Raw genomic sequence first — 14,454 nt, forward strand, 5'->3', positions numbered from 1 at the left:
AAACATTGCCCAATCTGATATGTCATCTCAAACTCCAATAAGTAGGTACATGTCATGCTAATACTGATAATGTTTTGATTTCACAAAAACTGTATTAACTGTGTTTCTTCATTGACTAACCAGAGAGGACAGCCAACACAAGAGGCTGTCGGTGCTTCCAATGAGCCAGTAAGTACAATGATCAGAGAAAACTGTCAGTATCTCTTTAGAAATCCTTTGCAATCTCAGGTTTTGTGATACCTTTGATGTAAATTTTGTAGCAGTGTGTTTAGACAATTTTTCTCATGTTTCTTTTGACATTTGGTATAACTGTATCCAGTATTGTCATGAAAAGAAAGTATGCTTTTGGATGGTTGTTCAGAGGTCATTCTGTAACTGTTGATGATTTTGCTCAGGTTCAGCGGTGGTGAGCCTCGCCATGTTTTCACGCTGGTCATTCCTGACCAGGACACTCTCAGCAGGATCCTGGTCATCAGGCACCCCACCCAGCTGCACAGGTGGGAACTGCAGGGGGCTTTGGCTATGATATTACCTCCATGAAATGTCATGGAGGTTATATTTTACCCCGCGTTTGTGTGTGTGTGTGTGTGTCTGTGTGTGTGTAAACAAGATAACTCAAGAACGGTTGGGTGGATTGGTTTCATATTTGGTGTGTTGGTAGTGTGTGATGAAAGCTGGAAATGATTAGATTTTGGGCCCCCTAGCGGCTCTCCTTGCTACTGCAGCGCAACTTCCGGTTTTGCTATCTAGGTGTTCTGAACATGCTATGGTCACGATTTTTTAGTATTAGACAGCTCTTGTGCTCAGGAAGAAATGACATAAGTTTGGGCCCCCTAGCGTCTAGTTTTGGGATAGCAGAGGCATTTTTGTCAAAAACTTCTGACGAGGATAACTCAAGAAGGGAACAACGGATTTTCATGATTTTTGGTATGTAGGTACCTTAGACAATGTTGTACAAGATAAAATACTAATTATGCAAAATAGGAGTACATTTGCATAATTAATGAGAATATTCTATCATAGCAGTTTTTTCAATGTATCTCTTGTCACGAACGTGATATGGTCGTGACATTTAAGTGGTAGATAGCTTTTAGCGTCATGAAAAAGTGGGGCGAGTTTCAGTCCCCTAACATTTAATTGTGGAACTGCAGGGGCGTTTTTGTCAAGACACTCCAAAGAGGATAACTGCAGAAAGGAACGACGGATTGCCTGCATTTTAGGCATGCAGGTAGCTTAGGCAAAGATGTTCATAATGATATACATGTTATGCAAATGAGGACTTAATCTGCATAATTAATGAGGAAATTGTATAGTTCCATTGTTTTCAATAACTGAACCTCAATACATGTAACACATGTTAATTATGATAGGTGGAATATAAGCAGATACCAAATATGGTAATGAGGAACTTATTTGCATGATTTAAGTAAAAATTCAAAACTGCTTTATGATCAATAATGGGAATTTTAGAATTGTGACATGTGTACGTTAGTCAATGATGAACAACACCATGCATAGATTATGTTAATGTGTTGGTCAATTGCATGAAATTTACGAAAGCTCTAAATTTTCATGGAGGTATGAGGTCGCCGAACTCTAGTTTCTTATATTTCTTTTCTGTGACACCTATATGGGGTTGCTTTTCAGTGTCACCTATATGGGGTTGCTTTTCAGTGTCACCTATATGAGGTCTCTATTTGAAAGTTGGTGAATGTGGAATTTTGTGAGAAGAAATACCATGTAAATTTACTTTTATATGTTGCCCTCCTGCAATCTGATATACAAACATATATTTTGCTTGTCACATGAAAGTGAACTTCTTGTGATGGAGGGGGCATGGCTAAAGGTCGGAGGTCAACTGGGAGAGCAAGAGACAAAAAGGTAAACACCCATCTCTACCCTGGAATCATCTTTTCTGTGCTGCAGTGTCACCTCCATTTGTTGTGTAGATACATGGAAAAGTTGATAAAATATGTCTGTTGTTTTATGTCATCTTGTTATCATGTTCTGACATGCACATTGTTTTGTTTTACAGTTGGCCAGATAGAATGAAAGTCAGCTTGAACTTGTAATACTATGTTTTATCAGTTAAGAGGGTTTAGTAGATATATGTGGAGAAGGAGACCTCAAGCCAATCGTTCACACTTACGCCACATCTTCAGAAAAGACGCTGGAGCCGCATATTCCCCGTTTAGGCACTTTATTCGAACCGACACACTAAGTTATCAGTTAAGAGGGTACCTTACTGGAATACATGCCAGTTTGTGCCAATTTTCACCCACTTTAAGAATGCCTGGCACAATTTAGCAGTCCTGTGAGATAACGCTGTGGAGTGTTTTGAGTTCCCGGTATCACCATACTTATCACCATACTTATCACCATACACTTACATACTGTAATGGCCAAATGTTGTTGGTGGTTTTGAGTTCACAGTGAAGCCACAGGAACAGGAACATCAAACCACTGCAAACATTTCTGTATTTACAAAACCTCATTCCTGCATGAGGTAACCAACATGTATCACTGTTCTGTCCACCTCAGATGCAGTTCCCATAAGATCCTGGACGTGTCGTACTACGATGAGGGCACGTTAGCTCTCCTGCTGCAGGAGGGGGAGGGGGAGTGCTGCCCGGTGCTGGCGCTCCTCCCCCTCATGGCTCTGGATGACTGTGGGTTTGCTGTGCTGGATGTCCTGCACACATTCCCACTAGCTGCTACTGTTGCCGCCATCGGAGACAGAGTGTGAGTCAGGCTCATGGTTTCATTCTTATCAAGGAATGCATAGCCTGGGTACCATCCGATTTCTACCGGGGCTCCTTATGGTAGCAAGAGTAAGGAGACCCAGGAGAAATTGGATGGTATCCTGGCTATAGAATACAAAGAAACCTTCCTGAATTTTTGCCTGCTTGTAGCAGGTATTTGTGCAGTTTTAGTAATTTTTCAAAACTATCTTTTTCTTCAATACCGAGTAAGGAACAGATAAGAAATAGTTGACCAATGTGTGGGGTAAAACAATGGTTGACCAATGTGTGGGGCAAGCAGTCTAGTTTTCCTGCGGTGACATACTGGTACTGATGTAGTGTTCCCTTGTTATGTACAGAGGGCTGTGCATGTATGATGTGGCGCACCAGATCACTCAGTACCGGTATCTGGAGAATGCAGACCCTGGAGTGATGGCTGTGGGAGGGGAGAGGAAAGTAGGAGCTGTGGTAAGGACCACTTCTGTTCTAACGGAAGTCTTCTATCTACATCCACCTGGGCAGTGGTTTTCTTTGTCTTACATAACTGGTAAACTGCCTGATAGTGTGTACCAGTTTTGTACAGTAAGTTAAGATGCAAAAGACTACACTGTAAGGTTTGATCCACTCACAACGGAAAAGACTCATTATGATAAGTGTGGTAGGTATTGCTGTCCTCAAAGATGGGACCTTCTTCAAGGGTATGTCCTAAAGCTAGGTACATGTACATGTACTCAGTTTCAACTGAGGGAATAGGTGTGAAGTGCCTACCTGAAGGGCACAACATTGGGGTCTGCCATCGATTGTCACTCCTAACAATCCCAAAATCTATACATTTGGAATATCATATGTTTGCTTTGGATAGGGATTGGAATGACCAGTGCTTTTCATATGTTTATGTTTTCTTCTTCGTATTCTACAGCTCTATGGTCACCAGCGCCGGTTGCGGCTGTTTGACATGAATGCAGAGGAAGAAGGGGACAGTGATGAAGATATCAGTGATAATGACATGCAGGATCTCAATGAGACAAGATGAACTCTGAATGTTGACTGTGAAATCAGCCGTGAACTATTACATTTTGTTTGTCTGTCATGCATTAAACAGTCAGAAAATGTACCCGTGTTTCAAGTTGTCATTGTTGTTGATATATATTATAATCAGATATGCAGATAGTGTAGCAATTGTGCCTGAAGCTGGGCTGATTGATTTATGATGTTGCACAACACTTACTTACCTTCTTAAGTATTCAGATAAGTTCAGATGGGAGGAATAGCTTTTCCTGCATTTTGCTTTCAAAAATACAGACAACTGAAGAATATTACATTGGTGCGCAGCACAGTCAGGAGTAAGGTGCTGATTTTGTACATTTAGAGAAATCAGCCATCTGACTGACTGACTGACTCAATTATATATGTACTTGGCAGTGTATGATAAATTAATCAATCTGTTTTATGCTTTGCAAAAAATGGTGGAGAAATTTTTGTAGCTTCATCTTTAATGCAGATTCAAGAAGTTTGATTGCAGTTCCATTACAGTGGCTTCCATACTCCCCCCACCTAGGTGATGAGAGGGGAGTATGGGAGCCCCAGGACCTCAACTAGGACAACACTCAGGCTAGCAGCTTCCTTCCTCACAGGAAGTAGCCACACTAGGAAGGGTCTGATATGGACATGTTCCGGCGTGCAATCTGCTTGGCAGCCTCGCCAATGAGATCTTTGTACTCGCCAGGTGCGATAGAAGATTGTCTGCGTGACCTGCCGGCTAACCGCTGGGGCTCGGCTGAAGTTGGCTGTGGTTCCTTCATGCCCATCAGGTTTGACAGGATGTCTCCTTTGGTCTGAAAAAGAAGATATTCCGTCTTAATTGCTTATGGTTGTGACATGAGGCACCCATGTCTGTTCGACAATGTGTCTGTTGCAACGACAGCATTGCCAAAATTGCATTGCAAGGTCATAAAAGTCTTAGTAATTTTTTAAAAGTTGCTTTCATAAAGAACTGAATTAAACAGTTAATGACACATGAAAAAGTGGTCCCAAGGCCAATAAATATGAAACCTCCACATAAAACGTAGTAGTGAGAAGTTGTTTGTAATCGTCGGAGGACTAAGAAATAAAGTTTATATGGCTTTCCAAAGTCTGCTTTTTGTGACGCGCCAAGTATATAAGAATAGCAAAAGGCATGTTACCCCCAGGTTGGGATCTACTGTGTCCTCTGCTATGAGCCTGAGCTTGGCCAGCATGCGCGAGGAAGAGGAGGACTGCTCTGCCACTGTTCTCTTCTGGTTAAGGTCATGAACTGTTGTGAAGATCTGTGAGCATGATGCCAACCAGGGTTGGGGGAGATAACGGTATTAAGGGTGTGTTAAGAAGAAAATGCAAAAAGACGGAAAAAATTCACAATGGAAAAATTGCGTGAATAGATAACTGATACAAGCCGAACGACATCTTTATATGAGGTGACAAAGTATCGAGGTGAGCAAAAAGTGAAGGACTCGCAAATCCTCGTTTGCATGTCATTTTAAAGCAGAAGACACCACAGTTCGTTCGTGGGCACCACCTGGGAGGTGTTACTAGTACTGCACCACAGGACTGACCTGTTCCAGCTGCTGACGCAGTTCCTTGTACTCGGCCAGGTTCTTCTCCATTGTGATCAGAATCAGCAGGTAGTTCTCCACACGGTCCAGGGACAACTTCCGCAGGTCCTACAGACAGGGATACATTTGTATTTCCATTTTGATTGTACCCCGTCCACTTCATTTGCTGAAACCAAATGGCGCGAGATGTCGTGTACCAAGTATTGGGTGTCTCAGTTGGCTGCGCCAAATTGCGAAATGCCGATTTGTCGCCTGAAATTGCGATGCTTTTTTTCATCTAAAAATCGCATTTGGTGATTCCCAATACCATGCAGACCTTGCCTTCGTACGCAAATCGAGCGCCTCACGTCAGTGTGACCGCAAGGATCCGGAAAAATTGGCACAAATTTGTAAAGTTGGCGCAATTCTATATCCAAATTTGGCGCAGTTCAGTGTGGTACCCGCGCGAGTAACTTGTGTTTCCAGCGACGACAAGTCATCATGGAATAGAGACGGATTAAGCCTTACCACATGCTGTAGAGGCACTTGGTTCCCGACGTGCGTGTGCTTGAACAAGTCCGCCATGTAGAACAGGGGAACCTTGTCCGCTCCGCTGTGTCTGTGCGCTGACTCGTCTGTTGGGCACAAATGGCTCCTATTACTCCTCAGTCTTTACACGAAACTCAGTCATGCGAACTCATGATGCGCTAGCTGTTTTCTTGAACCAAGGGTATCTTTTTAACCTCCTCTGTTGAACTAAGTTTGCTTAACGACGCGGTCACATTCGTGGTAGGTCGTCGCGCGATTTTGATGCTGAAACGTTAGTTCACCTTTATTCTCGGCGTGACCAATATCCATTGTGTTAGTCGACGTGCGATGGTTTCAAATTGTACCATTTTTAAAGTATTGCAGTTTGAAACCACCGTCCATCGACTTGACATCCCTAAATACCTTGTTCATAAAAAGAACGGTTATAGGTTACAGTAGCGAATAAAGGTGAACTAGTATTAGAAGCAGGCAGGCTGTGACAGAACCAACCGGTGACACCGATCTAAGGCAATCTTTCAACGAGACAGCCGAAGTCGTATATACTAGTAGTAGAGTGAACTCATTCCTCAGCTAACTGACATCTATCACAATGATCGCTGTCATCCCTCAGTAAGACATCTGGAGCCGAATAGTTACAGTTAAGAACTTTTAAAATTTTCTTCAGCCTGCCAGCTGAAGTCGGCAACACACAAGTACGACTATGATTATCCCAAGAATGCTCTCAGTTTGTGATCATACTACGATCGCCTGAAATTCAACATGTGACCGGGCCCTTACCTGACTCTCCTGGGTGATCTTTTGGCTTAGTCGACAAAGTATCCTCCAGCTTTTTCCGCTCTTCATTCACTTCTTTCATTGCTTTGTCCTACGTCAAAGACGTAAAATCCTGGTCATTACAAATAATATATGCAACAATTTGTTGTGTAAGCCTGGATATATGTAGCATGTATACTGCAAAACGGCCCACATCGGACGAATGGTATTTGTTGCTAATACTTTGCCATGTTTTTGACGATGTGTGCGTGCTCACGGGTGTAGCTTGAACACTACCGTTAAATGGTAATTGCCAAGTGACCCACAAACGCAAGCCTTGAAAAAGCCATTTGGAATGACACCTACCAGGTTGGTGACCACCACGGCGACAACCAGGTTAGCGAAAACGAAAGCACCGATTGTGATGGAGATCATGAAGTAGATAGCTCCGCCCATGTAGTAGTTCCCGCCTAGGTCCTGCAGGAGAAAAGTCATGTCTTCTGCATTTCAGAGAGCTGTGGTGACATGGTGCTTTATTCTGGAATTGACAGCTTCAACTGTTCGAACCATTGTAAGGAGCGTAAATGCATTGTGTTCCTGTGCAAGTTTTTTCAGAGAATCTGCTGCTAACAAAAATGCCAAGTGTTGACAGAAATCAATCAGCACCACAAAGAACCCCAAACTAACATCATCTGGGCTCTCTATATTGTACCATGGGGTGTCTTACGATTAGGACATCAAACATCAGCTTCATTTGAACTGTAAAATATTGGTATATGTTACTTTTACTCGTAATAGCTGGATGAAAAATGTGCTCTTATCTAGCAGACATTCTCCGTGGTCCGTAAGTTACCTGAAAGCTGGTGAAAATCTTCATCCAACCGTCCTGAGTCACGCAGATAAACAGCGAAAACATGGCTAGTAAAACGTGGAATAAGAATGGACTATTATTATGGCATGTCCATCTTATAATTTTCATTGGAAAAAGAAGATGATGGGCAAGGATATTTTAGGACATATTCCCTAGGGTGAGATTCAAGCAATTGGTTTTTAGTACAATGTAATGGAAAAAGACTGAAAACCTTTCGCCATAGAGATAGTCAAATCGTACAGTTTTTGGATACTACTGAGTGACGTCGAATGCTCAATCTGATAATAGCAGGATCTACAGCGATATGATGATATAGATAATAATATGTTTATTGCAAATTCTTGCCCGAGGGCTAATTGTAGGTACAAACATAACATGTATGATAAAGAAAATACAAAGGTGCCAGGAACTACATTCTATGACTATGTTGTGCTATTGAGTGTACAACATACTGGTTTTGTTGGGTTTGACTTCTTCTTTTTAGGCAGTGGATGATAGCCAGTGTTTGCACGATGTGCTGTACCTGTGGGGAGGTCAGCGAAGTCCTGCACCTGCTTGCCGAAGAGCGTGACTCCGGACACACCGAGCACGGTGAGCAGGATCAGCAGCAGCAGCACGATATTCGCCATGTCTGGGCATTGCAAACAGACAGTTACCGAGCAAACAATAGAACTATTACCTACCTGGCGCATTCTCCTACCCAAAGTCCCATCTGCGTAGGAGAATGACCTAACGTATTAATGAACTGATCAATCGAAGCAAAGAAGAATAAACACATAACCACCAACTTAAACCCAACAGACGAATTAACATGTATTTATTATATAATACGTAGATACGAAAACAAATATCGTTTAACCAACTGATAAATCGACTGACAAAGTAGTTTCATGCTAAATTAACGTAGCAATTGATAGATCGACTATGAAATCTAGCAACGTGTTATATATTATTTTAATTAATTTTTCATATACATATAGTCGAACCTGGTATGGACTGCATGACAGTCTGCACGATCATAGACAGCCCAGCCATTGCGCTAACACTGGTGTCCAGGACAGGGGAAACAGGAACAGGAGAGATTAGCGAAAACATTCTCCATGTGTGCGACTTTACTCAGTGTATTCTCCTCTAGAAAATGCTAGTAAATAATCTGGTCTCTAATGGCTCACACTGTTACGAATTATAGAAGATATTCTCCTCAAGAACGTACCAAACAATGCAAACCGTTCGATACACATGATATTTTTTACTGTCCTTCACCCATCTCATCGTACCTTCGCAGACTTCTGAACGCTCGGAGGACTCGGAGGATTCTCAGAATCCTGCTACTGCCGAGGAACTTCAGAGCTGATAAAACAAGAAAATAAAGCAATTAAACAATTTATGCATGTATCTTCATATCTTCTGTTGACTGAATATACCAATATCTTAGCTGTTTTCAATGCGTTGTTGTAAAGCTGGAATTTGCGTGCTAAAACAAGCAAAAGAAGAAAACGCTACGACTTACTTGGCCCCAGCAGCAGGGCAAGAATGATGACAAAGTCCAGGATGTTCCAACTCTCCTTCCAGAAGACGACGAAGCCGTAGTACCACTTCAAGAGAATCTCCCACATGAAGATTGTCAGTACGAACTGATCAAAGATAGAGAACAGCGCCGCGTAGTCGATGGACTGTGGAAACATGTGCAGATGCTTTGTGACCACGCATAAAATTGATACAAACTAAAGAACTGGGATTCAGAAAAACACGTTTACATGTGCTTGGATCTCATCACTGTGAAAGGGGAAGTGTTCTTGGTGGTCTAAGTTCGCGGTAAAGACGTCACCGTACACAACGCGAATGAAAAACACCGCGAACATATCTCACCAACTGCTCGTCTGTCTGCATGGCGATGAGGACGGAGTTGACGATGATCAGACCAAAGACGATGAGTCGGAAGATCATGGAGTCCAACATGGCGCCCACACGCCGAGCCACAAAGTCCTCTATCCCCTCGTCATCCATGTCGATGATGTCATGGATGTTCACTAGTTCTTCTTGGTCGGCAAGGGCATGGATCATTTTGGAACCGATCACAGTTAGCTTCATGTGGAGAGAAAAAACAAACTGCGTAACAAAATTGAAAGGTTTTCTTTATAACCACATGCAATATTCAATGAGCCGAGAACACCCAGTTGCAGTGCGAAATAGGCTTGATGTACGTGTTATTCATAAAAAATAATCTTGCTTGAGTCGTCCAACCAACCTGTTTATCTATGAAAATCCATCTCCCACTGTATACGGAAAGAAGAAAAACCCTTCCGATAGAGTAGAAATAGATATAGAAATGGATTCAGAATAGATATCATTTCCCTTCTAATCTATCTACATATTTCCAGTTTCTTTCTTTTTTTTAAGTACACGATTTTGTATATTCTTTGCAATTAGCCTTCGGGTATGATCTTACTATAAGGTTATCAGTTATTGCCCCGGGGAAGGTGACAGACCACCGAAACGTCCGTCAGCTCATGTAAATGTTGTCTATGGATGTAAATAAAGAACGATCATTGGCAGGATTGTTGAAGGCGCTGGCCGAAACATTAGCGTTACACATTTATTATAATCAATTCATTCAGTGTGAAGTGAAGGCTAACTTTACCTTGGTGTCGAAAAGGAATTTTCTCCGGACAAAGTCAGCCCTGAAAGGGAAAGGGAAAGTACAATTCGTTACTTGATAATATTTCATAGCAACCTAATCTCCAAGCAGATCTAACGGTAGCTTGAATTAAGCTGGTCAAGAAGTGTTCTAAGCCCCTGTGGCTGAGAACACTGATCAGCCAGCTTATACTCCTTATTCCACCGGTAGATCTGCATGAAGATCAGTGGGGACCTACAACGAGAACTGGGATGCGTACATGTTTTTGATAAAAGTAACATGTTCAGACCTCATTTGCTATGATACACGGACTAGAAGTACACAATGTTAATGCTGTAACGTTAGACAATCTACTTGGTATTCTCTGGACAGGGACAGGAAACACATCTCAGACGTAATGGGGGAAATATGTCACAACTCACTGATCTTCCTGTTCTTCCTCCTTCGGTTTCTTGCGCATCAACCTCGTTGCTATGGCAACCTTCCTGCCGTACTGAAAAATGCAGAACATTTCGTGGGAAAGATGCAATGATTCTCGTAGCTGCATGTATATTTCTTAATCCTTATTTGGTCAACAGTTTCCTCAGTGTCTATCACACACCTTGGTAAAGAGCCCTGTTTTCTTCTCCTTGTCATCGTCTTCTTCGTCCGCCTTTTCCTCGGGGGCGTCTTTCTTCAGTAGCAGGGAGGACCGTCCTTCACGTGACAGTCGTTCAACCCTTGTCTTGTTCTCTGACATGGGCAGCGAGGGCAACCGGTCACGTGACATAGCTTCCCCCTATGTGACAGTAGCTGTAAATCAGAAAAATGCATATTATAACGTGTTTATCTATCCTCAGTCTTCTAAATTCACCTCCCGTAAATGTCACCATTAGGTTATCAACAACTGTAACGTAACATGCCGTCAAACAGACAAAAAGGGACTTGGGGGGAATGGATTGGGAATCTTTTAAACCAGACGCCGCGCCAGTACCGTCGGGAACCGCCAGTATTAACAGTACTTCAACAGTGACTGTCCTTGGTGCTGAACTCTATTTACATCGCGACGGACCGAGGTAACGTTAGGTTGTAAGAATCAAATGTTTCCAAAATATCCTTAGGTTACGCTTTCAGAAAGGAGAAACAATACGCGTTTGTCAAACAAACCCCACAAAGACCCTTTATCTGCCACCGAGATTAGGGTCACGATATCAGACTTACCATAGGGTGTAAAGCAACACTTCACCATTGACTTCCCGACGGAGAAACAAACGAATCTGTGACACAAAGTACGCATTGTCCACAAAATACGGCACAAGAGACCGTTCCAGAATGATGTTCTATGGCGTCAGATAGAACGAATCAAAACAAAACAAAACATAGACCAAGAACAGGACAGAACAGGACAGAACACAACACACAGGGAGAGAAACTGGGACATTTCTTCTTCTTTTCCCAAGGTAGGAATAACGTATAAGTATTGTTTTAATAATAAGATGATGTACTATAGACATTCCCGGTCTATTCAGTGACATATCTTTAGACCACCTTTTGTGCCCTTGTGGCGTCTTTACAATTCGCGAACAAAGGTTACCGGGAGCTGTTTTATGATGCTTTTATATTGTTTTTGACGTCACTCTACTTGAGCCATTGTAGGCTTCCAGTGTTGCGCAAGGGTTATCAGATTCAGTGAGCCATCGCTACAGAGTACACTCACCCATCTCTCTTATTTTGACAGGAGAGTATCGGGGATTTTTCCGTCGCTTTTGTAGCAGTAAACTTGTTGCTTCGTCTCGGACAAGATGCAATCCTCTTACCGCTCGTACCAGCCGATCACCCCGGCAAACAACAAACTGCTCAAGAAACGGTGGGACCAGAAGCGCTTCTACACACATAGAATGAAGGTGCAAAATGGTAAAAAGTCTTTTCTTTTCTAACATCTTGCAACTTCTAGAAGATAAAGGCAATGTGGAGTTGTGTGTCTATCTTTTAAAACAGATAACAGTGCTCTAGGTTATCATCGTTTTTTGTGTTAAAAGGCACATTTCGAGCTGCTGGAAACAACAGAGCTTTCAGTCTGTTTTGTGCTCATAATTTCAATAACTGCCATGGCTTTGTCAAAATCAGCAATGTATTAGTTAAAAAGTCAGGAAAAGTGCCAAAAATATTTTGTTTAAGAATAGCGACGATTATTTACAGTACAGAATTATACGCTGTTAACTTATCCACATCACCACCGTCCCTACAGCCAGTCCCGTGATAGACAACAAACCTCCGCGGACATACATGCACCTTCATCTCAAGCTAAAGAAACTTCAGGTGAGCACAAAAACTCAAGATGTTGGAAAATGTATGCGGTAACCCTGATTTTTAATGTGATGATGTCACACAGAGAATAGTTACATGGAGCCTCAGCTCCCCCCCCCCCCTACGATGCCCCACGCGGGGCTATTTGGGGGTACCCCTATGCAGATGCAGATGCAGATGCAGATACATCTCAAGACAAACCAACTTGACCAGTTGATACGCATTTGATAACGACTGTAATTAGTGCAGCATGAAAGACATGTGGTTTGGTTACGTATATGTGCCTATCTGTCTAAGTGCGTAGACTCTTGCTTGTGTGCCGTCCCAAGCCATAGTGTATTTATCTGGTCTTTAAAACGCTCGGGGGGTGGGGGGTGGTGGTGGTGGGTATTCACCTGAGTTTGCAAACTCCTGTGTGAATTCTGATGGGACTCGTTCACAGGTTGAGGAGGAACGGCTGGCCACAGTGGAGCGGGATAACCGGATCCTGCTGGAGAAGATCGGCTTCATCATGCGGACAGGCGGGAGGGTGGACAACATCAACCGGGACTACATACCGAAAAGGTCGGGTCATCAGGGCCTGACGTCCTGACGTCCCTACAGTCACAGATTATACAGACACATGTCGACACACTTTCCACCACTCACGTGACCCCCATTCCACCAGGATGGCGACCTCGCCACCACCGCGCTGTCACCTCGCGATTTGTCAGAGGGCTTAACTCATTTCATTTCATAGATAAAAACGGCTCTTTGTGTTCCCTGTTGTCTCCAAGTTATGCTTTTAAATTTTGGACAATATTTCAATCAGTCAAGGGTTATACAAATTCAATTTATGTCGCCGCGAGGTCTCGTCTTGTGGAGTGGGGGCCTATGTGATGTGTGCTTCAAAGAGGAGACTGAAGAAAGTAAAATGTGCAACAAAATACCATAGTTGTAAAATGCGAAATACCATAGTTTTGAAATACCAAAATAAAATACCAGAGCTTTAAGATAGCATACTATTTTCTGGTATAGAAATACAGTAGTTTGAAATCGAGGTACAGAGAAAAGAAGCAGATGTACAATTATCATAACAATTGTAGCTGAATCATGAATTAATGGTTGCCAAGGGACACGTTAACATCAGGTTATTGATTACGGTTGCTTTTCGTCCCAAAGCCTAAACAAGACCAAACGTCAGCGGGAGATCCTGCGCATCACGCACGAGAACCACGCCATCCTCAAGCGCATCTCCTCCAAGGAGCCCACCTACAACCACCTGCAGTGGGAGGAGGAGTGGAAGGTATCCATCCGCCTGGTTATGTTTTTGGTAGTGTTTATTCATATGTAATGTATTTATGTATGTTTGTATGTATATCTGTGAATTAACAGCATAACTAGGGTTGGATGGATTGTTTTGATCAAGGAGGTTATATTCATAACCTCCTTGTTTTGATATTTTGTATTGTCGACATAATAGAAAGGTATTCGTGCCAAGCCCTGTGCCAGGCTGTGGCGTTATATTGTAACTCAGATCACTGAAGTCCACGCCAATTGTATGTTTTACTAGCAGGATCTAGGATTTTATGATATATGATTTCTTTTGATAGTATTCAGCCACATTATTGAAGTTAAAACTACTATACAGTCTCTCGCATTGACCCTCACGTGCCCTTTCAGCTCAACCAAATATACAAGGACAACATCTCCAAGTACATCGGACCTCCCAGAGACGCCAAGCGGTGGAAACCTCCAGCTAAAAACAACAATGTTTAAAACTGTCCACATAGGCATGGTCTTTATATTGTTAACAAGTTGGGCGGATCCAGTCTTCAAAACTGTACATAAATCAGAAATAGAAGCTCGGTATTTGGGAAGTCATAGTTTCCCTCATTGTTAAGAATGCAATAAGAACCCCTTCCTTGTCTGCTGTGTTTTGACAGAGAATATTTGACTGTACGTCCACCCCCACATTGCAGAAGTAAGGAGAACCTAAAGCGATTGTAAGGTCAGGCTGTATTTACCACGGTTCTGTATATCGTGATCAAGTAGAAAAGAAAACAC

The 14,454-nt window shown here is 42.5% G+C and overlaps 3 protein-coding genes across 5 annotated transcripts in view; 2 read left to right on the forward strand and 1 right to left on the reverse strand.

Annotated features, from left to right (window-relative positions):
* Nucleotides 1-3,855, forward strand: part of LOC118414063 (anaphase-promoting complex subunit 4-like) — a gene marked incomplete in the record, with an annotated part of 5,613 nt that extends 1,758 nt beyond the window's left edge. The window contains 6 exon segments of the mRNA XM_035817825.1: nucleotides 126-168; nucleotides 396-497; nucleotides 1,813-1,881; nucleotides 2,542-2,742; nucleotides 3,101-3,209; nucleotides 3,661-3,855. Of these exon segments, the coding sequence (XP_035673718.1) occupies nucleotides 126-168; nucleotides 396-497; nucleotides 1,813-1,881; nucleotides 2,542-2,742; nucleotides 3,101-3,209; nucleotides 3,661-3,774 (638 nt within the window).
* Nucleotides 3,856-4,194: 339 nt separating this feature from the next.
* Nucleotides 4,195-11,460, reverse strand: LOC118414044 (cation channel sperm-associated protein 4-like). Of its 2 annotated transcripts, XM_035817791.1 has the most exons (16): nucleotides 11,323-11,460; nucleotides 10,724-10,914; nucleotides 10,545-10,615; nucleotides 10,126-10,165; nucleotides 9,354-9,569; nucleotides 8,995-9,157; nucleotides 8,762-8,834; nucleotides 8,471-8,529; nucleotides 8,008-8,115; nucleotides 7,467-7,531; nucleotides 6,980-7,090; nucleotides 6,638-6,725; nucleotides 5,840-5,946; nucleotides 5,333-5,440; nucleotides 4,925-5,047; nucleotides 4,195-4,576 (listed from the first exon to the last, which is right to left on the reverse strand). In XM_035817791.1, the coding sequence occupies exons 2-16, from the start codon at nucleotides 10,889-10,891 to the stop codon at nucleotides 4,388-4,390; spliced, it is 1,689 nt and encodes a 562-aa protein (XP_035673684.1). In that variant the 5' UTR covers nucleotides 10,892-10,914; nucleotides 11,323-11,460; the 3' UTR covers nucleotides 4,195-4,387. The 2 variants fall into 2 exon arrangements, with proteins under 2 accessions (XP_035673684.1, XP_035673685.1); XM_035817792.1 differs by lacking the exon at nucleotides 4,925-5,047.
* Nucleotides 11,423-14,454, forward strand: LOC118414080 (uncharacterized protein CFAP97D1-like). 2 transcript variants are annotated; one of them, XM_035817848.1, is made up of 6 exons: nucleotides 11,423-11,561; nucleotides 11,840-12,015; nucleotides 12,350-12,420; nucleotides 12,851-12,972; nucleotides 13,570-13,693; nucleotides 14,071-14,454. In XM_035817848.1, the coding sequence occupies exons 2-6, from the start codon at nucleotides 11,904-11,906 to the stop codon at nucleotides 14,164-14,166; spliced, it is 525 nt and encodes a 174-aa protein (XP_035673741.1). In that variant the 5' UTR covers nucleotides 11,423-11,561; nucleotides 11,840-11,903; the 3' UTR covers nucleotides 14,167-14,454. The 2 variants fall into 2 exon arrangements, with proteins under 2 accessions (XP_035673741.1, XP_035673740.1); XM_035817847.1 differs by lacking the exon at nucleotides 11,423-11,561 and having other exon boundaries at nucleotides 11,744-12,015.

This window comes from Branchiostoma floridae, chromosome 4 (genome assembly GCF_000003815.2).
Source record: "Branchiostoma floridae strain S238N-H82 chromosome 4, Bfl_VNyyK, whole genome shotgun sequence".
NCBI classification, from domain to species: domain Eukaryota; kingdom Metazoa; phylum Chordata; class Leptocardii; order Amphioxiformes; family Branchiostomatidae; genus Branchiostoma; species Branchiostoma floridae.